We start from the raw sequence: 27,530 nt of genomic DNA, 5'->3' as shown, positions 1-27,530 counted from the left end.
TAAAACTAAGTGGGGTGAAATGTTTGGCTGCACAGACTGAGTGTGAGACTGAGTCCTACATTGGCTCAGTGTGATTTGATTAAAGCCTCGCGCTCAACACAGAGGCTGATACACTACAAGTCCCATAATTCTCCCTAATGGCCTCATCACTGACAACTCCGCTTGAATCTCGCCTCTGCTCGGACTGAGCTAGTTAGCTTTACCATGGAGGGAGGACTTCAAAGTATGACAATCTCCTACTTGTGTATTGTCTTATCTAAAGTCAGAGGCGCTAACACGCTTACAGCATGCTTCCTGATAGAGTAGCCAGGTCACTGGTGTGGGAATGGGGTTCGGACTAGTTTCGTAATTGTGAAGATTAAGCCCACCTCTCGGGTAAGTTTTAATGCACTCTTTTCTTTGTTTTAGCTTAAATGGCAGGCAGGCAGGCAGGCAGGCAGGCAGGCTAGCGAGCTAGCTCCTTTAGCTTCAGCTCCCTGCATCTGTCCTCGCTAACAGTGCGGGCTGTCTGTCTCTCTGTCTCTCTCTCAGTTTAGCTATCTCTACTGATGCGACTCTAAAAACTTGGACAGTAGCCTGTCTCTACCAGCTAGATTTCTGAATTTCAGCGTGTTGGCCGGCAGACTCACAGTCAGTCAGTTAGTCAGTCTGCCTGCCTGCCTGTCTGTCTGCCTGTCTGTCTGTCTGACACCCTGCTGGTTGGACTCAACGTTAGTGCTAGCGAACGGTCCCAGAGCTAAACCTAAGCTAAGTTAGCAACACGTTGAGCTTTGGTGTTGTAGCTAGCTAGCTATAATAGCGCTGAACACCAGACTTACCTAGCTATGTCAGATCTCATTTTATTATTACTCGAAACGCGTGTAGGTTAAAGCCAGAGAGCACTGCTAACCCCGCAGTAACAGGAGCCTGGGCGACTTCTCTAGCTAGCTAACTAGCTAGCATAGCGTTAGCCTGCTACACGGGCTAATGCTGTCCAGAGTCCAGCGCCTCAGTGTTTTGACAGTGGGAGTTCAGCTGCTGCTGGTTCTCAGTCCCCCACAAGCAAAAAAGAATAAATAATATGCAGTGGTTTTACAGCGATACAGCTGCTGTCCACAGCGTTTTACATGCAGACTACTGAGCTATAGCTGGTAATACAGCGAGTTGTCCAGTCTGCTCACTTGGTTAACGTTAACGAGAGCCGCTCGTTTACTGTGCCAGGCTGTCAGCCCTCAGTCTGGACACCCAGGATTCTGCAGGGCAACACTGTTAGGGCAAGTTTATTAAGATATTTTAGCATATAGTTTAACAAATATCATATATATATATATATATATATATATATATATATATATATATATATATATACACACACACACACACACACACACAGACTAAAAGTGGCTACGTACCGCCCAGACAGCTTCACTGCAGACGTGCTAGCTGAGGAAGTCCTCTGGGATGTCGTTAGCTCCTCTTCTGAAATTTTAGCTCCTGTTCTGTATGTTTCATGAAGACATTCAATGTTAGTGTTTGAAGAAAAGCTTGTGTTCTGTTTGTCAAGAGTGATAACCTGCTCCCCAGTCCTGGTTCCGGAGAGCTACCACACTGTAGAGTTCAGCTCCAAGCCTAATCCAACACACTTGATCCAGATAACCGAGGCCTCCAAGGTCATCTGAATCCAGGGCTTCCAGAGAGGTAGATCTCCAGGACCAGGTTTAGCAGTGTCAGGAGTTCAGTATGCTGCCCATTATGAAATAGTGTTAACCATGCCAAACTAGCAGGACCTTAGTTTGAAATATATAGTACTCATAATCCCATGTTTTTGCTCTTGCAGCTGATATGGAACAGCCCCCCAGCAGCTCCGATGGTTTACAGCCTCAGGAACTCTCCTCTGCCTGCAACCTGCCCAGCGTTTTTGACCTGACAAGGAACGGAGAAGAGTGTGTGCTGAAAGCCAGCTCTATAGAGGCCTTGCATGTCGTCCAGCCGTCAAGCTGGTATGTGAGTTCTGGGACCAGTAATGGGATGGTCCTCCCAGTTGACGATCCCAACCCCCCGCCACAGCCCGTCTGCGAGCAGATCCAACCGGACAACGCATTTTCCAACACAACCGTCACACTCTCTTATGTGAGCAGATCTCATGTCTTTTCTGCCCACAATCCGCTTTCTGAGCATTCCCAGCTTTATGGGGTTCCGGTTAGCAAGACGTTCGCTCTGCACCCTGCTGCCTACGATGCTGGCCAACTGGTCGGTGACTCGGGTGCCGCTCCACTCTGTGTGGAGATGGACCAGCATTGCCTCCAGCAGGTCTCTGTGCCAGTTGGGTTAGCAGCCTGTGCCAACTCGTTTGAGTTTGTCACGCCAGCGCAGGTTGTTGAGAATGTTGCAGGGCTCTGTTATCTCCAGCAGGCTCACGAAATCGCTGGCATACAAGATGTGGAAAGCCTTGCCTTGGAAACCCTCAGATCTTTGCAGCAGAACAACCCAGAGTGCAAGATTCCTCTCAGCCTGGACGATCTGCAGAACGGCGCCGTTAGCGGCCTGTGGGATGCGGGAGCTTTCGATGGGAGCTTCCCAGCTGGACATATTGCAAGCGCTGAGGATCAGCAAAGGAATGGAAATCCTGAGGTACTGTTCCTGATCTCCAGATCGGAGGAGCCAGTTATTGTACAAAACAGCCAGGCACCTGCAAGCCTCGCTGTGTCTGTAAACCAAGACTTTATTAGTACACTGGAGGATCCGGTGTCGTCTCCTGTCGCCCCACTGGATGAGGTAAAGGATGCTTTCTTTGTGCCGCAGACTGCAGGATCTCCAAGTGAGGAAGTGAATTCAGTTAACGAAGCATGTAACACTAGGCAAGATGATTTAAGTAAGGTGGAATCCGATCCGACCGCGAATGCGGAAGAGACAGGTGTATCGTCCGTCGCTGAGGTTGCGTTAAGACTGGACGCCAGCATTAGCAGTCAGCTGACTGGGAATACTGTTGACACGTGCAAGCCAGAACAGATCAGTGATTTATCTGAAGTGAAGGAAGACCAGGCAAAAAAGCAGGCGTCGACAAACAAGAATAGGCGTTTGAGTGGTGGTATACTTGCCAAAAAAGACACTTTTATAAAAAAAGAACTTCCCCCGAGAAGTAGACGAGGTAAGAGGTTGGAGGCCATTGTTCAGAATATCTGCCCCATCAGGTACAAATTTGGTTATGTTTCCTCCACAAAAAAATCACAGCGTGTAAACACTCAAGCAGATGAGACTACTCATCTGGGCCTTAAGAAAGATGTGTCATTTAACAGCAGTAACCAAGTTGTTGTGGAGGAGGCGTACACTGAAGAGGTGGCGACTGAACCTAATGAAAAGACAGCACAATTACAGGAGCAGGAAGAAGTAGAAGAAGAAACAGGTGTCACTGATTTGAACAGTTCTGAAAGCCAAATATCTACCTCATGTTCTGAAAGTGTTTCAAAACATTCACTAGATCATAGGTCTCCAGGGACGCTACACAAACCAGTAAAATATGGAAAGAAATCAAAGAAACAGCAAAAGGTTTCAAAGAAGTCCCCAGTGAGGGTAAGGAAGCGGGCTGCACCGCCTACACCAGAGATTCATGCAAAAAGCCCTTCCAAGCAGAAAACGCTACGCACGAGTAGCAAAGGGTCCCCAAGAGCGAAAAAAGTTCATACACCCAAAAGGAAAAGGAAAAAGCACAAAGGTGGCCAGAGTTCCATCTTCTCTCCGGAGGAGCCAGAGATAAAGCTCAAGTACGCAAACTATAAAGAGGATAAAAGGGAAAAGCGAGACGAGACCTTCTCACCTTTCGTCCGCGTGAAACTGAAGGACTATCCTACCTGCATGGTCGTCAACTATCCTGAGGAGAGCGAAAGGCTGAACAGGGGAAAACAGAAGGTGCCCTCCAAGTTTGCATCTGGGGCAGTACCTACATCGCCTTGCCTCCAATACGGCCGCATCTCCACTGAGGGAGTTCAGCGGGGTGCTCTGGTCTGCTGCTTGTGTGGAGGCTCTGCCAATGCCATGGACCTGGGGGACTTGCACGGGCCTTACTATCCTGAGGGTTTCAGGCCGGTGTCAAAAACAGCAGCTAATCCACAGGAGCTGAGAGAAGAAGACTCCAGCGACTCGGACTCCTCTCACATTGCCAACGGCGATGCCTGTGGGGTTCAGTCTCAGACAAGTTGGACTCGTAAGGGCCACCACAAAGTCCGTCGGGCAGCTGGTCTGGGGACCTGTCAGACATGGTCCAGTGAAGGTGACCTTTCTTGCAGCCCTGCACCTAAGAGGTCCAGGATAGACTCTGTAACGGACTGGTACAGCCCTCCCATAGTGCCACTAGAAGCCAGTGAGTATTGGCTCCACGAGGACTGCGGCATATGGTCAGCAGGTGTCTTTTTTGTGAGAGGGAAGCTGTATGGACTCGAGAAAGCCATTAAGATGGCAAAGGAGACGGTAAGTTTTCAGCCTCACAGCATGCAGTGTGGATAGTGTATACAATTCAGTTAAGAAATTGCATTAGCTATGTTTCTATTCACCTTCTGCAGACTTGTTTCCACAGGTCTTGGATAATTGGTTAAGAAAATTGTTTAATGTTTTTTCTTATCTGATTTGATGTATGTCACAGCTTACGTACCTCTGGCTTCCCAGACTTCCTTATAACCTTATAACCTCGTTAATAGCTTAAGCATACATAGTGACAATTTTTTTGACCCCAAATGTAATTGGTTGATCAGCCAAGACCGGTGTGCTTTGGTTTTGCACTGGAGCTAAAAAGGTAATGTAGCCAACAAGTAATGGAAGTTCATATTATACTAGTCCTCACTTCCGTGCCTCAAACCAGGTCTTAAATAGACTTGGATCATCTTGAAGCCGGAACTTTGTACTTCAGTGCAAAACTGCAGAAGCAAGCTACGGGCACCAAACAGTTATACCCTGATCTCAAATGGAGTTGGTCAGGCAAGACATGTGTAAATTTAATTTATTGCTAAGCTGTCACTTATTGCTAAGCTGTCGCTGAGCGATCACACTACTGATAGTTTCTATGTTTTTAAATGATTTTTTAATTAAAACATTCAAATCTTTCCAGATTTGCTCATCTTGTCTGCAAACAGGAGCCTCTTTGGGGTGCTTTTTCAAAGGCTGCCCTAACAAATATCACTACAGATGTGCAATTCAGTCAGGTAAGAACATTTTGTCTGAAGAATCCCAAACAGCATTTTTCTACTCTGTACACTGTGCAACTATACATGCTGCAGCCACTCTGATCTTTTATTAAGAGCTGCTTCTGGCTGCGTTAACTGCGCAAACTTGTCCAAGCTTGAGAGCCGACAGAAACAAGAATCTCTTAAACAGGGTGGTGCTGAAATGTGAAAGGAGTGTGTTTGAGCATGTAAGAGATTAATATAAAATTTATGGAACTGGGGTTTCATCATTCTTACATGCTCAGGATTTATCTCTCTTAATTCTAGAAGGTCTGTATATTTATTAAGCCTGCCTCATGAACGTCTGGCTTACAGTTACAGTTCTTCTTCCAGGAGTGTTTGGCTATAAACTATATAAGTGTACTGGTTCCAGTTTTATATGCTTGGCATGCCCTACAGGCTGCTTATAAACTCTTGTTTTCTTCAGCTAGAATATGTAAGAGCTGCTCACCTTTTCTCTTTGCAGGCTGCGTTCTAAATGAGGAAAACTTCTCAATGAAATGCAGAAAGCACAAGGTAGGGGTTTTTGTTTTCATCTGCCGAGAGAAATTAACATTTTGAAGAACAGGACTTATTCAAATTCATGGGCATGAATTTATTCAAAGTCACTGAGGCTGCACTGAAAGCAAAATAAATCACATTCCGTTTTACTCGTTCCCTTTTAACCTTTTTCCAGTGTTAGTTTGCCTTAGACATAGATACAAACACTGGATAAAAATATTGGGACGCCTGCTCATTCATTGCTTCTTCTTGAAATCAAGGATAAAAAAAAGAGAATGTTTTCTACTAGATTTTTGGAGCATAGCTGTGAGGATTTAATTGCATTTAGCGATAAGCGTGTTGGTGAGGTCAGGCTGTTAGATAATCACCATCCCTCCTCATCCCCAACTCTCCAGCTCATCCCAAAAATATTGGATGGAGCACCACCCATCAGTCCAAAGAACAGAATTCCACTGCTCCACAGCTTAATGCCGGAGGGCCTTTATACCCCTCTAACCCATGCCTGGTATTGGTCATGGAGCCAATAGGTTCGTGTTTATCTGCTCCAGGGATTCTTATTCTTTTGGCTATACTTCTCTACAAGGACTAGACATGTGTGTGTGTGCATTTGCACATCTGTATCAGCAATGGGTGCAACTTAAAGTAGCTGAATGCATTCATTACAAGGGGTGTCCACAAACATTTGGACACAGAGTGTATTTAATAATAAGGTATATACTGCAGTAACACGCAGTCTCATGGACACTTTGAAATATGTGTACACAGAGCAGCTTCCGTGTTATTGGTGTGTGCAACTTTACAGCTTTACAGTAAAGGTTGCAGTGCTGTCCCTTGACACTGCTAGCTACAGCACCAGGGGCACCTAGACTGCTGTGCGTTAGCAAATGAAAATAGAAATACCCAAAATGTATCACCAACACATTAATATTATAAAAATGACATTGTATGTGCATTATCGTGTAGATGCGGTCCTTTTCTGTAGTAATATCGTAACCCATGATAAGTTGTCAGACCGTTATTGTGGTATTCAGTGTTTATATGGACACATGCCTGGTTTGTACTGCACTGCACAGTTTCGCCTCAAGAGGGAAAGCGAGTCAGTGCATAGACGTAGTGCGTATTGTGACTTTCTGCCAGTTTTGTCCTTTTGCATACAGTGCTTTCAGCTGTGTTCTTCCTTTCACCAGAACAAATCCATAAAAGGTGTATCTAATAACGAGCAGAGCAGCAGGTGACCGAGGATACTGACTCTGCGCAAGGTCTCTGCTTTCAACATTAGATCTTTTACTGCCATTGTTTTTTTCTTTACATGTTCAGTAACACCTTTTACCTTCTTTCAGAAGCAGAATCATCTCTGCTGCGGGGGGAAGCGCCACCAGGAATCTACCACGCCTGAAGATCATGGACAACTTTAAATGGACACAAAAGCCTTGCTGGAATGCAGGCACCTATATACCTTAACGCTTTCTCTGACTGTTGCACTGCCTGATCTTCGGCACTCCAACAGAGGTTCTAGAGACGTCGCTACAGTCTTTTGCAAGGTGAAGAACCAGTTTTATCCAGCAGTAGATGAAGCCTAGCTTCTCAGTGACTTTGGGGATCTACTCCAGAACATGGCTTGCGCCGTCTCTGGGCGAATTTGCTCTGGAAGTAATAAATGGGACACGGTGTAAAGCAGCCTAATAATTGCACATTAACAGGGCTCAAACAGACAAATCTGCTAATTCTAAACCACAGCACAAAGCCAACTGACTGACGTTATTCGGGTTACGTGTAGTTTGTAGCGCAATTGTCCTGAACTTACTTATTTATTATGTTTGGGGTAAATTAAAATGGAAGCCTCTCAGTTCTCAGAACTGGGAGTAATCTGTGTGCTTGTTCATTTAAAAAGTTAATTAATTCGGGAGCCTCGGCTCTTCTCTTAATGGAGTTTGTAATAGGCTTTGCGAAATGTCTCATTGATTAACCGCAAGAAATCACATTTAGCAGATTAACAGTCAACATGACACTCTAGGCATCCGTATTTCATTTTCCACGTCGGCTCAGCAGCGCCGGTTGTCCCGTATATTCACTGGATGAAGGGCGGTCCCGCGTCATTCTCGTAGCCTAGCTGATTTGTGGAGTCAATCCGGACATTTTTCTATACATTGGCGTTTGTTTTTCCCAGCATTGTTCTCGTAGTCTTTCCTGTATATTTGTAAATTAATTTGTGAATATTGTTCGTCCCGAAACTCTAAAACGAACGGGTTGGGGCATGAAAATCAAAAGCACTTTGGAAGGCATCTCCTATAGCAAAGCATTTAACCTTCATGGAGCCCGTAGCCCCCCCCCCAAAAAAAAACAAAAGACTTGACCGCAACTCTCCTAGAAATAAAACCGAACAAAACGGTGGTAGCGATCATAGTATTGTAGTCGTTTTTTGTACTATGCAGCCCTGGCCACTTGTAGACAGAATGTCGGTCTTAAGAAGTGCAGAGCTATGTACTGTTGGAAAGTACATAGGGCCATGAAATCCTGCAACCAGTGGAGATTTGGTTCTTATTAGGATTTCCACGTTTGTTGTTTTACCAGAGCATTTGTGCAACATAGAGATTCAGCTATTAAGGTGAAATCAGTCCTACATTGCATGAAGAGCACTTTGCCTTTGAAAAATGTGTTTATTTTGTTATAAGTCAAGAACATCCCCTCACTTAACAGCCTTATGTTTTTCATGTATTTGTGTGATAAACGTATGTTAAAGAACCGTTGAATTGGAAAGTTCTATAGGGATGCAAGCTCAGAGCAATCCTCAGAATACCACCACCAGATGATGTGTAGTAGTAGTAGTCACAAACTTGGTTAGGAAACTACTTTTTCAACCTCAGTTCCTTCTTTTCCTTCATGTGTTCCTGCCTTGCCGAGACAAATCAAAGGGCGTAGAAAAGCCGGATTTATGTGGAAGTGACTTGTCTCCCGAATGTTGCTTTGCTAAGGGGCAAAACCTCTCTCATCTGTGTGTGCTTTTGTAAAGTGACCATTAGAAGTGTCCATAGGTTTGGTCAGAAGCTCTGAGGCTGGCTTCCTAACCCGTTCCAGTGTCAGTTGCCTGCTGATGTATTTTGTGTTTGGATGGGGAAACCTTTTGAAACGCTGTTAAAGATGTTCCTGATGGCCGTTCGTCTCGCTGTGCTCCTGTCGTGTGCCATGTTTCTCGTATTTCTTCCCTTGTTGCTGCAAATGTGAAGCGATTTAGTTCATCGATTTCTGACCGACACACACAGGAAGTCGTTGAACTTTATACTACCACACAACCGACATACTGAAAATGTACCAAAAATGTGCTCTTGCATTGCGTCACCCTTTTCTTCTCTGTTTTCATGTGGCGTGTATTTTCAAGACTTGTTCTCAGGGTCAAGCCTCTATTTCTTCGTCACGTTTTTACGCCCAGATTTATTTATCCATACAACTCAAACAGTTTCTTGAATAATAAATTGCCGTCTTTTATTTTCTCTAACGCTCTGCACTGCAGTTTTGTTTCTATCCCACATCTCAGACATCATGCATTCTTCACCAGTTTGTAGCTTCTTTACAAGAATAGAGGAATGTATTAAAACGGTCCAACATCCCTTTTTATGTACCTTGTCGTATGATTACTAGTCAGTCTTATTATATACTTTATAAGACTGACTAGTAGTTTGTTATATACATATGACTAATTACATAATATGAATACCTTGTATACTGAATACACTAAATGGTCTAAAATCCCTTTAGAAAGAGAATAGAATAGATAGATGATATATAGATAGATAGATAAAGATATATATATATATATATATATATGTAGAGAGAGAGAGATGGATATATGTAGATATATAGAGTAGAGAGAGAGAGAGATGGATATATGTAGATATATAGATAGAGAGAGAAAGGGATAGATAGATATAGAGAGAGAACGGGATAGATAGAGAGAGACAGATTGATATAGATAGATAGAGAAAGGGATAGAGAGATAGAGATGGATATATATAGATAGACAGATATATAGATAGAGAGAAAGGGATAGAGAGACAGAGATTGATATAGATAGATAGAGAAAGGGATAAATAGAGACAGATGGATATATATAGAGAGAGGGATAGAGATAGATATAGAGAGAGAATGGGATGGATAGAGACAGATTGATATAGATAGAGATGGATATATATATATAGATACAGAGAGAGAAAGGGATAGAGATAGATAGATATATAGAGAGAAAGGGATAGAGAGACAGAGATTGATATAGAGAAAGGGATAAATAGAGACAGATGTGTATATATATAGAGAGAGAATGGGATGGATAGAGACAGATTGATATAGATAGAGATGGATAGATAGATATATAGATAGAGAGAGAAAGGGATAGAGATAGATAGAGAGAAAGGGATAGAGAGAGATAGAGAAAGGGATAAATAGAGACAGATGGATATATATATAGAGAGAGAAAGGGATAGAGAGATAGAGACTGGTATAGATATGGAGAGAGACAGAGATTGATATGGATAGAGAGAGAGAATGGGGTGGATGTAGACAGAGATTGATTGGAGAAAGGGATATAGATGGATATATAGATAGAGGGAAGGGAAGTAGGAGAGAGAGAGAGGGGGGGGGAGTAGGAGAGCGAGAGGGAAGTAGTAGGAGAGAGAGAGAGAAGGACAGACATGGACAGACGCACATAGAACACAAACTTTGATTTATTTTTTTAATTCACACACACCAAATCAAACATACGTGCGCAGAGGCAAGGCCCAGAGAGGGTAAAGGGCCTTGCTTTGTGGTCACTCACTCACTCACTCACTCACTCACTGAGCAGTGAAGGTGAAGGGCCTTGCTCAAGGACCCAACAGCAGCAGCTTGCAGAGCACTGGTATCGAACCCACGACGCCATCATCGTAGCTCGGTGCTCTAACCGCCAAGCCACCACTGCCCTGCTGAGTTTTTGGCCATATATCGAATATAAGCTTCAGATAGACGAGCAGTCATGTGATCTCAGAGCTGCACCTGCAGACCAAAAGGTGCTCAGTAGAAGCCTGCCAAGCACTGGTATCAAACCCACAACACCATCATCACAGCCCAGTTCTCTAACCACTGAGCCATCACTGCTCTGCTGATTTTTGGCCATATATCGAATATAAGCTTCAGATAGACGAGCAGTCATGTGATCTCAGAGTTGCACCTGCAGACCAAAAGGTGTTCAGTAGAAGCCTGCCAAGCACTGGTATCGAACCCACAACATCATCATCACAGCCCACTTCTCTAACCACTGAGCCGTCACTGCTCTGCTGATTTGTTTGGCCATATATCGAATATAAGCTTCAGATTTTCATTTGTTCATTTTCATAGAACTTTTATTTAGGATTAATTTTGTCAGATTCAGGTTATTTCTGTGACCATTGTGGGTTTTTCTTTCATTAACCTTGGGGTACCAACAATTTTGTCTGTGTGTGTGTATGTATATATATATATATATATGTGTGTGTGTGTGTTTAATATGTGTTTACATATTTTACAGAAATTTGACATTTTGTGCAATTGCCTATATGAACTTAGAGTAAACACAAAAAATGTTAGACTTATTGAATGTATAAATCAGGAGTGTGAGCGCACAAATCAATAACGATGTGTGAGCTGGGGATCATTTTGTTCATATTTTGTGTATACACTGTGCCTGAAATATTCATCAGGCATTATTAATAGTGATGAATGTAATTAATATTCTTTTTCAAAACTTTTTTTGGGGGGGAAAAAATAAAAGTTTAAGTGGGAGATGCCAAATGTACCCCCAATTATAAATGTAAATGTCCCCTGCAAATGACTTGTTAACACAGCAATAGTGCACTCACTGATTTTAGTTTTCATGTACAATTTCTTGATATTTGAATTTTTTAAGTTTGATTTGTGAAAACATGAAACTTGACAAAAGAAAAATTCTAAGATGTCAGAATTCAACTAACTAGTAAAATGCCATGGATTTTTATTGCTTTATTTTTTATGGACATTATTTGTAACTAGAACTGCAAGTAGACATGGGATTTGACAACTTTAAAAAACCTTTCATGCTTGTGCTAGTACCTTGTGCAATCTGGAGTGCCTACCAACCCACAAACTGAAAGAAGACGTTCTTTACATTTGGCTCAGTTTCCTATGTCACAAGCCATCTCATTAGAATGATACCAGCCCTCCATCCAGAGCTAGCAAGCGATAGAGATGTGAACTCAAGGTGAAGTAATCTGAAGTTAGCTAGCTAGTCCAACACCACATTTGCAAGTTACCCAAAATCAAAACTCACTCACATATTTTACTTTTTCACTTGCTTTTAATAAATCTGAACTTACAGGAAGACAGTAGTATTGCAAAGACAGAAGGTCTGGACTAAAGGTCAGGGGTTTGGTGCTGACTGAGTGAAGGTACGCTGAAGATGGCCCATCCCTTTTTGTTCTAATCTAAAAAAAAAAAAAAAAATACAATACAAAAAAAAAAAAAAAAAATTGCAAAAGCACATTGCTCTGGGGGCCTTTGTGTCCGGTACGCTGAGCGTCCAGAACATGACCTGTGTTTTCTACCAACTCAACCATAAAGCCTACTCAAATTGTAGACAACAGCTGCACAAAATGTTCAGAAGCTGAGAGATGACAATATCTGTGCTGATTGCTGTACAGTACACCCAGCCCATTTCTACAGGCTGAGAGGGTGACACTATGAGGCTTCATCACCTTTCTTTTTTTTCTTTTCCCTTAGATCAGCACAGACTGTAAATTCATGCACACATCATGGGGAAAATAAATAACACAAAACACACACACAGAAGAGTACCAGTTCTCCAGGGCAGTATGAACAAACTCAGATTCATCTGTGGAGCATGAACCCCACATTTTCCCCACTCAATCAGTACTCTGGAGGTTACAGTGCGACTTGGCTGTGACCTCATCACCTCCCTCACAAAGTCCTTTAGTTTTGGGAAGACAGCAACACAACAACAAGAACAACAACAAGAACAACACACAAATAGAACACTGTAAAAACTCACATCACCATGTCTTGAGTTTTAGCCCTAAGTTTTCATAACAATGATCTGACTCTGGAACATTAGGCAAGAAATTGTGCTACAGCGAAAAATCAAATTCACATAACAACGGTCACATCGTCATGACTAATCTTTTCCAGTAAAGATGCTTGTTTTTTGTTTGTTTTTTAATATTCATGCAACTAGTAGACGTGATCGTGTACACCCCAGCGTCCTTAGTTTCTCCATTGATTTCAAATCAATATACAAAAATATAGATCACAACAATCCGCTAATCAAGGGTAAAGAAAACCATACAGCAAATTAAGAATGTACAGTAGTAAAATAAGTCTTACCAACCTGCACGTCGTCTTATAGATATGTTTGTCGAGGAGGGCTGGTATACAAAGTGCAACCCAACCGTCCTGCAACGTGATACTGACAACATCGTCACAGCCAATCAAATGAACAATCATATCGGTATTGGCAGATAATTCCTATAAAAAATAAAAATAAAAATGAACAGATCTTCGGATTTGGCCGATATTTGATGTTTTTTTTTTTGCGCTCCAGAAAAACAGAACGTTTAGGTGATGCTGAACTGCTGCACTGAAATATCTGCATTTTATTCATTTTACTAAACCTGTAACCCTTTACAATAAAATAGTCACTGAAAAACCTTGTATCTAAAAAAAAAAAAAAAACATCAACTTTACAAGACAAAGAAAACAAAACAAAAAAACCCTTAAATTTCACTGGAAATCAATGTCAAGCTTCTCTAGGCCATTTGTACTGGTACATTCAATGCAAAATTTAACACAATGTAAAGAAAACAACAACAAACAAAAAAACCTGCCAGATTCTAACATAAAGGTTAAAAAGTGAAAAAACAGCAAAAAAAAAACGACGATACAAGGTTTTTCCATGACAGCGCTTTAGTCCTACTTCCTATTATATGTACTGTATTTTAGGCATTGACATCAGCAGATATGTACATGAAAAATAACAGATATCAGCATCAGACCACAATTCCCATAAATCACACTAAATCTCTGGACCTCTAACACATAATTCTAATGTTCCCTCACGTTGTTAGCTTCCGCAGTTATGAAGGTCACTGGAAGTCACTGGAGCCACTTTGACAGAAAGATAATACGCAATGCTGCCACTGGCTCAGTGTGGATTACAATTACAAGATATAATGGTTCTATTATTGAACGGAAGTGGAATCCGCCAACATGACAGCTGGTTGTAGGGTCCATGCCCCTTCACTGACGTGAACTCAACTGGTCACCACTTTTAGCCAAGTACCATTAGCAGCTCATTAACACTCTCTGTCATAGAAGGCCTGTTTCACACATGGAGGAAATAAAGAGGTTTTTTCACATTGCGGTTCGGCTGCACAATGCCAGCTGGATTTGGCACAGGCGTGTCAACAAAGTACCAAAACAACTTAAATGGAAAACATGAAACTACATATAAATAAATAGAAAAAATATACTTCTGAATATCCAGAGCTCAAATAAGTTAGATCAATCTAAAGTAATACTGGAAATAACAAAACTTCTACTCCGTACTCACAAAAACCTACAAATACACACCCACACACACTCACTTGTGTACAGCAAAGTCTTTTTGTATACTTGTCACATGTTCAAAAAAAAGATTTTCCTGACAACATCAAATGGATTTTTCTTTTCCATTTTATACCACCATTCCCGCCGAAAGGGGGCAACGTGCCTTCCTTTGTTCAAGAGTGATCAGCACAGTCCTCCCAGTCCGGTTCCTTTTATTCTTTTTTTTTGCATCATGTATTGCTTTAAGGAATATGTTTGGTCTAGCCCTAATCGCTCCATTAAATCAGCCATTTCCGCACTCAGTCCCTTTGTGGCGCTCATGCTTTTCAAGACTGATCTGATCCTGGTTGGTCTGTGCAAGGAGACCCTTTTTTCCCAGCTTGGCCACGACTTCTTACCTTCAAGATTACTTCCCCTAAAGAGTGCAATGTGGTCTCACTTTCACTGTAGAAAAACAATACACTAATCACAAGCAAAAAAAGTTTCAGCCTCAGTCTCAGGACCTAGTCGACCAAGTTTTTTTGCTTAGTTTCTCTGTTGAACCGCACTCAGTGGCGTCATGTTGTTCTTCATCATTCTTACATGAGCGTGTGGAAGTCTGGGAATATGTATTACTCAATGAGGAAGTCATATGTTAGTATAGTGTACAGCAGTGGTCACCAAGCCTCCTCCTGGAGATCTAAATGCAACCCTAATAAGACGCTCTTCTAGCTACTAGTTCCCTATCCCAATTAACTGGTGTTTTTTAGGGTCTGTACTAGTCGGGCTGGGCGATATATTGATTGCCATTCATTATTGTGATATTGGCCTTCATAATGCTGATATTGCTGAAGGCTACAATTTGAAAAAGAACCCTTTAAACAATCACAGATGTTTTTGGGAGATCCGATGAACCAAATCCAAACCAAATAGTTTGGACAAAATAATCAAAAAGAATGAAGGCCGACTTTTAACCAGGTCAGGGGTTCGCCAAAGTGTTCTACTTAGTGCACTGCAAGCTAGTGACCCAACCCATAGCCACAGTTTTTGAGATCTGATCTCAAGGGATTACGGCAGACATGGTGTTACATAACGATGAGTCATTCACGTCCTTCTTTTAGGTGATTGCTGGGAGCCGACTTGTTGTAAATAAAGTGACTACGCTCATCTGATGCTGTAGCTTGAAACTCATTAATCTGTAGGTTTTTGATGGAACCCCCTCCAGGATCATGGCTCCCTTACTAACTCCAGCACTGCTACTTGTTGTATTTGATGGTTTCGCTTTCCCTGATCACTCCTGGTAGAACACCATTCACCCTCCTCTGATGTCCCCACTGTAGTAATGTTTCCCTTGCTACTGCAAGTATTTGCATAAATGCTCAACACACATAAGCACACAATGCCCTCCACCAATCAAATACATCCCTCTAATCACCCCTGGTGTCACCGTGACAGATTGTATGCTGAACTTCATCCCTGTTTTTATTAAACCACCCTCATGTTCTAGATCTTCACAGGCCCTTGTTAGATGTCCAGGAGTAGAGCTGGTGACCACTAGTCTGCAAGTTAAATCTCTACACGCAGATCTCTATGGGGGTAGTGACCAGGATGCGGCCGTTGGCAGCATTGTCCCTGGGCACACGCTCATAGCTGTTGGTAGACGACACGGAGCTGTTGGTAGACACCGAGGTAAAGTGGTGGGTGGCAGCTGTTCCTGCCTCTGCTGCTCCGCTCTTCGCAACACTAACCTCCGGAGACAGTGTCTGCTGCTTCATGCGGTCCACCAGCAGCTCCTCCTCCTCCTCTGAGGAAGAGCTGAGCGTCCCCTGATGGTGACTGCCTCCTCCTTCTCCGTCCAGCATCCAGCGGTGGCCGAAGTGGGCGAACACCTCCTTGACCTGGCACCGGCGCTCTGGCTCCAGAGCCAGCAGCTTACGGAACATCTGCAGCGCCCCGTCGCTGAAGCGGCGCCACTGCGAGGGCACGGCGGTCGTCCTGCGCCACTGCCAGCGTGCAAACTCCTCGTAGAAGGCGTCCGAGGCCATGGCCTTCTCCCAGGGGAAGTTGCCCGTCAGCATGCAGAAAAGCAGCACACCGAAAGCCCACACATCCGTACCGTAGTCCACGTGGAAGCCGTCGCGGGCGGCAGCGTCACACAGCTCGGGTGCCGTGTATGGGATGGTGCCACTCACACGCTTCACGGGAGAGCCAGCCCGCCGCGTCATCCCGAAGTCGGACAGCTTCACCTTGCGGCACTCCCTGTCGAAGATCAGCACGTTCTCTGGTTTGATGTCACGGTGGACCAGCTTTTTGCAGTGGAGGTAGTCCAAGGCGATGGCCACCTGGTGGACGCAGCGCTTGGCCACAGGCTCCGGAAGTCCCACCTGGAAGAATGAACAAAAAAAAAGAAAAAAAGAACTTCTAGTCCTGCTGCGGCTGTGAAGGTGTACATGTCTTGTAATAATAAAGGCATTATTTCTTTATTGTAATGAATTGAAACAAACAGAGAAGCTGTGTCAAAAAAAGCCAACTGTCAACTTACTGGTATGTAAAAGAGATATTAATATGATCTGATTTATTGCTTTGAGTAATAAATCTTGCTTAAAAGGAAGGGAAAGGAAGTTATATCTGTTTTCTCATTCAAACAGATGGATTACGGCAGTATGTACAAGGGGGTATTGGTGGTTGTGGGTTCGATATCCGCTGCTGGCTGTTGGCCCTTGAGCAAAGTGGCATGGCTGATTCTGGCTTTCTAAGATGGCATGTGAAGTAATTGTGTTATACTATGTAAGTATGACATCAATAACTGCCATATTAATGTTTATAATAATAGTATTTTTCATTTCTAATACCAAAGTAGACTAATTTATCATATAATTATCATATAATCATATAATTTTGAGAATGCCATTTACTCATTATTAATATTTGCAGCCTGTAAACATGGATGGGGGCAATGAAGACATTCTGGAGCCACATTTCCTTCAAAAAGTAGGTAACATACAGTACATGAGACCATTTCCAGAGCTCAGCTCTGTTTGAAATTCGCATAAAGCAAATGTGCTAGTTCAGACCATGCCATCAGCACATGATGACTAGGAAAGAGATTGGAGAGAGGGGAGAGAACTCCAAGAACTTGGGGCTGGAGAGAACTAGAGTCTTCTGCCTGTGGTCTTCTGCCAGCCCCACCTGTCTGATAAGTTAAGCAAGAAATGAGAGATTTGACGGAGGTAAAGGGAGGTGACGGGTGGTGGAGGGATGCGACGACTTGAACAAGGTACAGTAGGTATTTATAGAACTTTTTTTTTTATATGTAGGTATTTATAGAACTTTTTTATAGAAATTTATAGATAGATTGTAGGTATTTATCCTCCCAAACACCACTTCTTGGAGCTCCACTTTGTGCACTATGGTTCAATGCAACCCCTACGATGCAGTGCAAGATCAAACTCCAATTGCGTATACTTGTACTGTAGTTCTCCCTTCATTCACCAGTGCAGACCCCTTCTCCGGCCCTGGCTCCTAACCCCTAAAGGCCATAGGTAAATGCAGCTCCCGATTCAGGACTAATCATTTCATACACTGATCTGCAACTAAGCTGTCAAAAAATGATACCCAACTTTTGAACAGTACTGCAAGCCTAATGCAGTTCCAGTTCATTACATAGCTTAGTGTTTAATTATTTAACAGTTTAATACATTCATAAATAAATGAATAAATTCATATATGTGCATAATATTTAGGTTGTAATGGCTGACATAAAAATGCTTCACTGCTTCGCTCCCGTACTGCATTACCTAATGAAATCTTAATCAGAGATTAAAATGTGTGCAGGATGTTGACTACCTGTGGAGGAATGATGTCAAACAGATCCCCCGCTAAGGCGTACTCCTGCGCAAACACGTAGTAATCCTCAGTCTCAAATGCAATGCCAAACATGTTGATTATGAAGGGACAGGGAGAGAGATACAGCGAGATGCTGTACTCTCTCAGAAAGCTCTTCAGCTTGGTGGTTTTCTTCTTGAGGAACTTCAGAGCCATCTTGGTGCCTGGGTGAAGAGGCGAGAAAGAAAGCATAAATAACAGAGTTCTCCAGCGTGACTCAAGCACAAAAAGAAAAAGGAGGACCTCCCTTTACCTCTGATTTTATGAATGACCAGGTCCACCTTCCCATAGGTGCCTTTCCCCAGCTCCCGGATCACCTCATAGTATTTGTTGACCTCAAGCTTCTCCAGGTTTTGGGCTGCAAAGACCTGCAGCTCCTCCAGGATGTCCACAGACACACGAGAGCCAACCGGAGAGGAACTCATGTCTCCACAGGAGCAGGTCCAACTGTCTAAGACTTAGCGTTACTGCAATCAACAAAAGAGAGATCCAATCCATGGTTAAACTGGGTTTCAGCCACGAATGCCTCTTCTTCTATTGCTGAAGTTAAAGCTGTTGATATCAGAATTAGAATTAGACACACCACTTTACTGCCAGTACAATGGCCTTGGACCTTCACATTTAACCCTTCTGTGGCTATAAACACTCACACACACCCAGAGTTGTGGGTAGCCACCTAAGTGCCCAGGGAACAGTTGGGGGTTAGGTTCCTTGCTCAAAGGCTCCTCGGTCATTGATGCTGAGAGGAGAAAGCATTGTTCCTTTAATCGCCCTGATCCCACTTCCTGTCGGTACCAGCAACCTTCATTAATTAGCCGTATAAATAAACATGCAATTATGTATTTCACTGAAGATCTCTGTTTGATCGAACCAGCAGAGAACCAGAGGCCACTGAACAGTTAATGACCAGTATGCTCCATATTCTCGCCATCTTCCATCAGGTAAACTAATTAGCCTGAACATACTGGAGATGATTTCCAATGAGAAGGGATTTCACATACGCTCATCTAACCTGCCAGCCTCTCTGTCTGTCTTGTTGATATGTCTGTACGCAGAATGCACCGGCGGAGTGTTATGAAACAGCAGAGACGAGAACAGGGTGTATCAGGGTGTCTGGAAACAGCATGGTAAATTCCTCCTCCTTTTGTAACAGTAATTTTATTCCATTCGAAATCGGGAGTGGCACTGTGGAACTTGACGCAGGAACAAACCATCACACTTCATCAGTCATTACATAATCAGCCTCGTAGAGCATGTTCTGCTTCTTCTTCTGCACGATCCCTCTGCCTGTCCCTTCAACAGTCTACAGCCCAGGATCCCACTGCTCCCCAATCAATACACAGCCTTTACTGCAGACAGTGGCACTGATTTTGTACTCGGGCCTGACGTCAATGAAAACCGCCACCATTACCAGGACGCAAAAAACAGTCTTAATACATGATTAATACAGAATCATATGGTTTTACTGTACTGATACAGTATAAAAGGCACTGCATTCTCCTATTCTAACATTCTTATCATGTTAAAGGAGCTCCACAAGACCAGTTGCTCTAGGCTGGTCTCCGATGAGCAAGGTGGTTAAAAAGTTGGTCATCCAGGCAAAAAGATGCTCTATCTTTATAATATTCTGAACATCTGTGTGGGGTAAAGTGCCCAAAACAGTCCTAATTCATTCCCACAATACCATTTTCTCACCAAGGAATAGTTTGGCAAAAAAAATCTGTTTTTATGTATTTTATCTGTATTATTTTTGACAACCAATGAGGTCGTTCAGACATGTTTGGTATTTTAAAGGTGATATTGTCCTGTGTAGAGTCCAGAATGATGTATAGATGTAAATGAACCTGAAATGACTGGACAAGCTGTTGATGTGTAACTTTGAGAATGTTATACTTGTTCTATTTTATTCAATTAAATCAAACCTAATTCTGAGGACGATAACTCAACAGAAAATGATCCCAAATATACATAACATTGTTCATAATTTCATGTTGTTCAAATGTCAAGATGCTTAAAATGTTGAATAGAACCTCCACAAAAGTAAAAAAAAAAAAAACATTTTGGTGGGTTTATAGAATTGTAATGTCTAAATAATGGTTGTGGTCTTGTCTCAGAGCGGAGGATTCGGAAGTGTAGTTGAGACAAATCAAATGAAAGGTCTCCTTTATTTTATTACTATTTTAAAATGATTAATATTTTTTTATTGCCTGCACAGCAATGTTAAATGAAAGTGAAGGAAAGTAAAGCCATCCACTTTCATTGTTTTCCACCCTTTAATATTGCAGATTTCATCAGATAAATGATACATTGGTTGGGCCCTTTTTTACATGCCTGTAAGGCCCCTGGAGGTGAAGACCCCCCTCTCTTTCCCAGTGTTCGGAACACTGAGGCAGAGAAGACCATTTGTTACTGGAGGCGGAGCAGAAGTGCTGAGCCTGCACAGCACATGGTTAGGTTTCTGGGTGGGATGTACCATGTACCCTCATCTTCATCATCATCATCTCCCTGCAAACAGCACTGAGACATCCCGCTCTGTACGTCTCAGGCACGTGGCCACGGGTGGGCCTGGGTAGCCCTGGGTCTATCCTAATTGTTCACAAGCCCACCCAGTGAAGCAGAAATAAGATGATTGTTAGTCTAACGTCCAACAGTTAAGATGGAAATTAAAAATGCATAAAGGAGGAGGCATAAAGAAGCTGACTTAAGCCAGGTAAGGTGTTACCTAGTCTGCTTTTCTATTACTGTACTAGAGCTGGGCAATATATTGTAAATATTGATGCAGTCGAAACTAATAGACATAAAAAATGACCATATTCATATGGTCCCCTGCTACGCAGGTTACCACGTGGGTGCGATTTAATTCCAAAAGAGAAAGCGTATGGGTCGTTTGTGGTAAAATGGCTTGGCTGCTGGAGGGACGACACTCCTTCAGCCATGTGCCATGGATAACACAGCTGTTCAGAGTCACGATGTTGTCGTGCGTGTTGACAATCGCCATATCGTGTGTTACCATCTACCTTAGTGGACCACCCACTTTTTCTCAGGCCCACGCAGAAAGGTTTTTAAGCCTACGTCCCCCGACGTCCCCGCACCTGCAGCCCCCGTACACCCGGTTCGATTTTTAGATCATAGCTCTTCCAACGCCAACAGAGCAATCCAATAGCCTGGAGGTGGATATATGAAGTAGGCTGCAGGAGCTAGGCAGGCAAGTAACGCAGACATTCACACCACCACCACCACTCACACACAGAGGGACACGACAAAATGGAAGCTGGGCTGGAGCAATATGACTCACTGGGTCAAAGACAATGTCAGCGCTGCATGGCTTTAAGGCAAACAGATGCAAATCGCAGATTGTGAGCGTGCTGGCTGGAATGGGCTGGAAACGAGAAGGCTGTTTTACTGTTCCTGCTGTTGATTTGTTTCATGTTGATGGCCAAGCTTCTATTAAAGGCCATGTAGACCTCCATCTCCACTGTGCAGACAGCACTGTGGGCACTTTGGGCACTCCAGTCATTTGGAACTTCTCTCACACGGCTTTAACTTCAGATCGGTGTCATCTTCATGTACTGTCATCTGGAGGCACTGGCATCTTTGTTTTAACCTTCTTAAGAGTTGAATCCAACCTTTTGGTTCAGGTTCAGGTTATAGATCATCGCTCTTGTGTAAAAACTTGTATTGCTTTACAGGAGAAGGAAAGACCTTCTTGACTTTCAATGAAAGTCAATGTAAACAGATTTTATTCCAAGTCATTTTGGAGCATTTCTATTGTTCCGTTCATCATAAAATTTTGACACAATGTAAAGAACAACTGCCAGATTCACATTAAAAGAATGTCTATTAAAAAAAGACATATAAGATTGTCGCAGGACAGTGACTATCTATCTATCTATCTGTTATATATTTATAGAACATATATATACACATACACACACACACGATGACACATACTGTGCATTCTTCTGCTTATAGAGTCCATATATGTCAACAACAAGCCTACAACACATATATATACACATACTAATGAAACTGCCAACAATGCCAGGTCAGGCCGTCCTATCTAGTTCAAGTTTGAGCTGGGGCGGACTGACCAGGCCATAATGGCAGTGGTTTGACTTGTAAATGGTTTGGCGGACAATGGCACGCCTGATTTCTAACTCAGACTCATCTGAATCTACAACCTTCTTTCTGAAGGCCTCCGAGAACTTTATGGGTCATGGCATGGGTGACACAGCTTGTTTAATTATAGGGATAAAGAGAGGTTGGAAAATAGAGGTTGTAAACTATGCCACACCAATCAGTCTTTGGGCAAGATGCAACATTCACCTATCATGATTTAAATGTAAGTCGCTCTGGATAAGAGTGTCAGCCAAATGTCAAAGTAGTGTAATAAAGAGTCTGTATCAAGACCACCACGTGAACGACTGAGTGGCAGGTGAGTACATAAGCAGATCTACACTCTCTGTTTGCACAGCTTTCATGTGCACACAGCAAGGACAGTTCCTCCAGGTCAGGACTGAGACGGAGAGTGTTTGAATAGTCGCCTCATTTCCTCCCCTCCTTCCTCTGCCTCAGAGCCACAGCTTCGTTGTTCTAAACGATTAGCCACGAAATGCAGCATTCTGAAAGCACTTCATGCTTATCCCTGAGGCGAGGCCTCATTCCAGTCCTAGAGCTGCTTCACCATTCATCTGCCGTCGCACTTAACGGAGGTTGCGGCCCTGGGAACGCAGACCGAGGGTGAAAAAAAAAGAAAGAAAGAAATAAAAACGAAGAAAGTCAACGGCTCTAATCTGTCAGCTCTCTCAGCCAACTTCCCCTCTAGAATATTCATGTTGCTTGAGTTCTCTGCTTTCCCACGAGTGTTTCTGAGGGTACTGGAGTAGACGGGCTCTTCACTAACCTCACTCAAACTGCAGACTTGCACCTGTAGACCTCAATAAAACACTGGTCACTGAAAGAAAAAAAAAACAGAAGTCACAATCGCTGACTAATGGTCCACTGAAAAGTCAACCAGACATCAAAATGGACGTTTCCCCCTAAATAAACACGTCCTATCACATCATTTTTTTTAAACGATAAAGTTGTGAGTTTGCTGTAATTGTAGATCAAAATGTATAAAAATGTCAACTTCTAAAACGTCTCCCAGAGTTTTGATCACATCACCATGCAAAAGCTGGCAGTGCCAATAATATTCACTAATATTCTTAGGTTTGCTGCTGCATCCACCTTTAAGTAAGGTGTGTGTGTGTATGAGTGTGATGGCCACCCCAGAATCCTCCAGGACTTCTTCTGAAACTAAGCCTTGGTGGACTTCGGGGAATGTTCGGAGTCCTATTGAAAGGTCCAATTAACCAAAGCTTGGACTTCCTCACAGAAGGCCTTTAAATTTGTTGTGTTTGATTGGTTTATTACAAACAGCTGCAAGTTTGTAGATGTTGCTATTAGGCTTAATTTGCAGTGAAGGTTGAATCATTTAGTGTGTAACTATACATATAGAACATATAGTTTTTTGCATAACAGTGATGCTACGAATTAATGTTCAGGAATTGTTGGTGTTTTATTTACAAATGTCTACTCTTCACTGCAGGAACAATGGAGAATTAATACTAAAATAACAAAATAACAAAAAAAGAAAGATTTTTCTTGACATACATTATTTAGTAATAATAATAAACAAATAAATAAAAAACAGCAAACCTCAGACAGTTCGCTACATTTGAGGTTAGGGTATATATATATATATATAATTTATTTTTTTATTTTTTTTATTTTGGTGAACCGGTATCGCCAGTGCCTGTCAAATCACTGATGGCTATATTAGACCCTGACTGTTCTTTGTGAGCTGCCTATGTCAGCAAGCTTGTTATTTAAAACAGTGTTCAGATTTTGCTCCCCTTCCTACGTCAAAGGTAGAGAAATTAGAATTATACCACCCCGTTATCTGAGTAACTCGACCTACGTCCGGCCATCACCGGACCTTTTAGCATTATGTTGCCGAGGTGCTCTGTTCATGTATGAAGTAGCCATTAGCTAGGTCGCCATTTTGGAAATTTGAGGTTTTTCATTTCATATCATGAACATCATCAGTACTTCAACAGCAAAAATGTCTCAGAAACGTCCTGAATGTTATATTTTTGATTGGAGCAGGGGTGTTACAGCAGGGGAAGCACTAAATTGTTCAAGACTGGGGTAAACTAAGTCCAAGACCAGGTTTAGGCTCAGGATCTACTGGTGTAGGTCGTTTTTGGCATTAAATGCTACTGACAGCACAACTGGAGCCAGTCAGCGATCCAGCTGTTCCACCCTACATCTCAGGTTACTGCTTCACTTGCAAGTCATCGAAATCCACAACATAAGCATTTAACACGGCTAAACAGGCCCAGCACAGGGCTGGATCTGCATATGGTGCTGCTGTTGTGCTGAAAGGGAGAATGGTGATTACTTGCGAAGGGCTGGACCGGCGCAAAAACACTGGCCAGGCTTTTGGTGCCAGCAAATCGAGAGAGAGCTGTTACACAGCCCTGCCGAGCCGGCAGCTTTCCAGACAGTGAGAAGCCATTTCAGTCGTTCAGCAATGTTGAAAGGTACGGTAATTGAGCGAGCCCTCTAAAGCTAATACCTCTTCTGACAGTTTAGCTTTTCAATCTCCTCATGCCCCTCTGCGTTACGCAACCCATGTTCCAGCTAGAGATGGGAGCGGTGGACTGCTAGATCTAGAATGAGGGGATATCTGTAAAACAGTCAGCCAGTGAAGCAGCAGCAGACAGCAGGGCCCGTGGAGCTCGTCCATCTCCTGACCCATTAATTAAAAGCTGCGAGTCCCCCACCTTCTGCTCAGACCACAGGGGTGTGAAAAAGAGCATCAGAGGGAAACACATACACGAGTCTGTATATGGGGTAGGTCCGTTAACATACTGCACGCTGAACTTGATTCAGGTGTATTTCACAGATGGGACCTCATCAGCATGCTGTCTTTCAGATTAGTTACTTCTAATTTACAGAAATTTCCGATTTTTAAAACATAGAAATGTTATAATGTAAAATGAGGATTCTGGATTCGGCACCATTTTTTGGTCCGTATTTAAGTTTAAGCACATTTGTGATACTGACCATGCCAAGATCTTTGGTCCCAAATATCAGATTGTTCTCTAGCCCTATCTCTCCCACTTAAGCTCATCTGATCGAAAGCAGAGGCTCTGACGCAAGCTTGTTGAGTTTAGGGCTCTATGGTTTCTGCAATGAGTCAATTCAAATAACGCAGGTTTAATATAGTCAAAGACTACTAGTACTAGTTCTATCAAAGCCAGTACTCACAATTGTAGTTGTGCTTCTGACTAAATCACAGCTGAGCCGTGAGAGCTAACCATGCAAATGACTATTAAAATAAGAACAGGATAAACATCACTGCAGCTCTTTTAGCCTTTCTCCAGTCTAGCTGATGTATCGCTCCTCTGATCGCCTGAACAAGAAAACTGCAAGTCTCATACGTCAAGTATCCTCAGGTCTTGTTCCAGGTCTTTCACTTCGCACACTCCCAAACTGAGGTGAAACTGTCTGCAAATACATGCATTCATAACATTCTGTTAGTGTGGCTTGATGGAAATGACCTCTCCTTCAGTGAGGCACACTAAACTGTTAATTCAGTGGTTTCACAGTTATGGTAGTAAATTTTACACCCATTTAAAATATAAAAATCCCATAAATATTCTATTTGTAACATAATCAATCAAAGGAAAACCAAGAATAAGGGAGAATAAGATGGAATATGAGGAAAAAAATAAGAAAAATAAATATTAATATTTTTTACGGCCCTAAGAGTCTTTGGGAGTGCACACAAACACTAGATTTCATCGATTTGAATGATGAAATGGAAAGAAATAGCACATTAGAAAGGGAAGCATATTAGAAGCTTTTTAATGATTGTTGGAACCCATTGTATTTCATTCATGCAGACAAGTTTTTGTTCCTAATAAAAAATCCTAGCTGTGAGCAGCCAAATGTCACACTGGGAACATTTGGTTCCTTCAAAAAGCTAAATATGTGCTCACTCACACACACACACAGATGCAATCACACACACACTCACACCTGCGGCTGCTCGAAACATTCAAGAAAAAAAAAAAAAAATAGCACACACTGTCCTAACAAACCCAGCAATGCTTAACAGGGTCATATCAGCGGTCACGTCCACTGAACCTGCTTCTATGAGATAAATAGTGAGTGGCCTGAGCGTCCTACATCCAAGACTAAGCCAACGCTGTGTTGGAATAAGCCTCTTTTCAGCAGTGGTCTCCCGAAGTTAGTGGCTTCTTCTGCCGATGGTTTGGAGCAACTATCGTCACCCAGATATGACCTTTCAGACACGGATTAAGGCTGAGATCACTGAAAATGCATCTCACTGCAGAACTGTACTTTAGAAAACTGACCCATGACCTTTGCACATCGACACAGTCCATATATGCATATATATATATTTATTTATTTATATCCACATATACATATATACAATGTATGTATATTAAAATGTTTTCTTGGATACAAAAAACACTTATGCAGAGTGTTTATGTAGACAAACAGATTCTGGTTAAACATTTTCTAACATTCATGTTCACAACATTACAGACATTTTTCTACAGATTTTCCTCCATTCAAAAACATCATCCAGTCCTATACTATATTAACATCCCTTATGTTTGGCTGTAAAAGAGCAGCATCTAGTAGCACAACTCACAGTGCGAGCCAGCCAGGCTAACGTAGAGCCTCCACACAACGGGGTTAGCTTGAACACAGTGTTACCACTCAGCCTCCTGAGAAACAGTTCAAACAGTCTCCTCATATGAAAGATTTACATTTTTGTAGGTTTTTTTTATTAAGATTTAAATCAGAGATCAGATTTTTTACAGATAAATGTACACTGAATTGCTCTGATGTCAGCTCCTCTATTTGTAGTCAAAAGTATATTTCTCTGTGTTTGACAGCCTCTTTACACCAATCATCAATATTTTTTGAATACATTTGCATGTATTTAGACTGTGAAGCCTGTCTGGTTTAAACACAATAGAACTAGTACAGAATTACTGAGTGTATCTTCATCCTTTTTTAAGTTTACAGTTAAAACTGTTTTTCTCTGTTTGATACACTTAACCTCACATATGAGGTAAGTTGTAAGGTTTGCACTCACTGCTGAATTGTTCATGATTAGGAAGAGCTGGAAATAAGGTTGACATTTTATTGGTAGCAGAGACGTGTCGGGTGAATTGGTCAAAATGTGGAAAAATTTCATATTGCACAAAAAGATTTAGCAAAAAACAGAATGTGTTATGTTCCCCCTGATCAATTTCAATCATTAATAAATACAGCACAGCCTTT

General features: G+C 42.4%; 2 protein-coding genes across 5 annotated transcripts in view; one reads left to right on the top strand and one right to left on the bottom strand.

Moving 5' to 3' along the window:
• Window positions 1-114: 114 nt before the first annotated feature.
• LOC140544153 (uncharacterized) lies at window positions 115-9,298 on the top strand. Of its 3 annotated transcripts, none has more exons than XM_072667554.1 (6): window positions 115-375; window positions 1,817-4,443; window positions 5,078-5,171; window positions 5,659-5,708; window positions 6,881-6,952; window positions 7,037-9,298. In XM_072667554.1, the coding sequence occupies exons 2-5, from the start codon at window positions 1,822-1,824 to the stop codon at window positions 6,926-6,928; spliced, it is 2,814 nt and encodes a 937-aa protein (XP_072523655.1). In that variant the 5' UTR covers window positions 115-375; window positions 1,817-1,821; the 3' UTR covers window positions 6,929-6,952; window positions 7,037-9,298. The 3 variants fall into 3 exon arrangements, with proteins under 3 accessions (XP_072523655.1, XP_072523653.1, XP_072523654.1); XM_072667552.1 differs by having other exon boundaries at window positions 7,034-9,298; XM_072667553.1 differs by lacking the exon at window positions 115-375 and adding an exon at window positions 1,519-1,677 and having other exon boundaries at window positions 7,034-9,298.
• Window positions 9,299-12,028: 2,730 nt separating this feature from the next.
• bsk146 (brain specific kinase 146) overlaps window positions 12,029-27,530 on the bottom strand; it is a 16,487-nt gene continuing 985 nt past the window's right edge. The window contains exons 2-5 of one of the 2 annotated variants that reach the window (XR_011978251.1): window positions 18,412-18,625; window positions 18,120-18,322; window positions 13,078-16,657; window positions 12,029-12,660 (exon numbers count right to left, since the gene is read on the bottom strand). Coding sequence is in view for 1 of the 2 variants with exons in the window: in XM_072667946.1 (XP_072524047.1) it covers window positions 15,848-16,657; window positions 18,120-18,322; window positions 18,412-18,583 (1,185 nt within the window). In the remaining variant the exon portion in view is untranslated. Of the gene's footprint in view, window positions 16,658-18,119; window positions 18,323-18,411; window positions 18,626-27,530 lie in introns of both variants that reach the window. The other variant, XM_072667946.1, reaches the window with a different exon arrangement.

This window comes from Salminus brasiliensis, chromosome 22 (genome assembly GCF_030463535.1).
Source record: "Salminus brasiliensis chromosome 22, fSalBra1.hap2, whole genome shotgun sequence".
NCBI lineage: Eukaryota > Metazoa > Chordata > Actinopteri > Characiformes > Bryconidae > Salminus > Salminus brasiliensis.
Note: the sequence above shows the minus strand (reverse complement) of the source record. Positions and strands in the feature narration are given on the sequence as shown.

Excerpts from the sequence above, each read along its gene's own strand:
- LOC140544153 (XM_072667554.1), top strand. The coding sequence starts at position 1,822 with ATGGAACAGCCCCCCAGCAGCTCCGATGGTTTACAGCCTCAGGAACTC. Across the intron at positions 4,444-5,077 it reads TTAAGATGGCAAAGGAGACG|ATTTGCTCATCTTGTCTGCA; the intron begins GTAAGTTTTCAG and ends AAATCTTTCCAG. Across the intron at positions 5,709-6,880 it reads TGAAATGCAGAAAGCACAAG|AACAAATCCATAAAAGGTGT; the intron begins GTAGGGGTTTTT and ends TCCTTTCACCAG.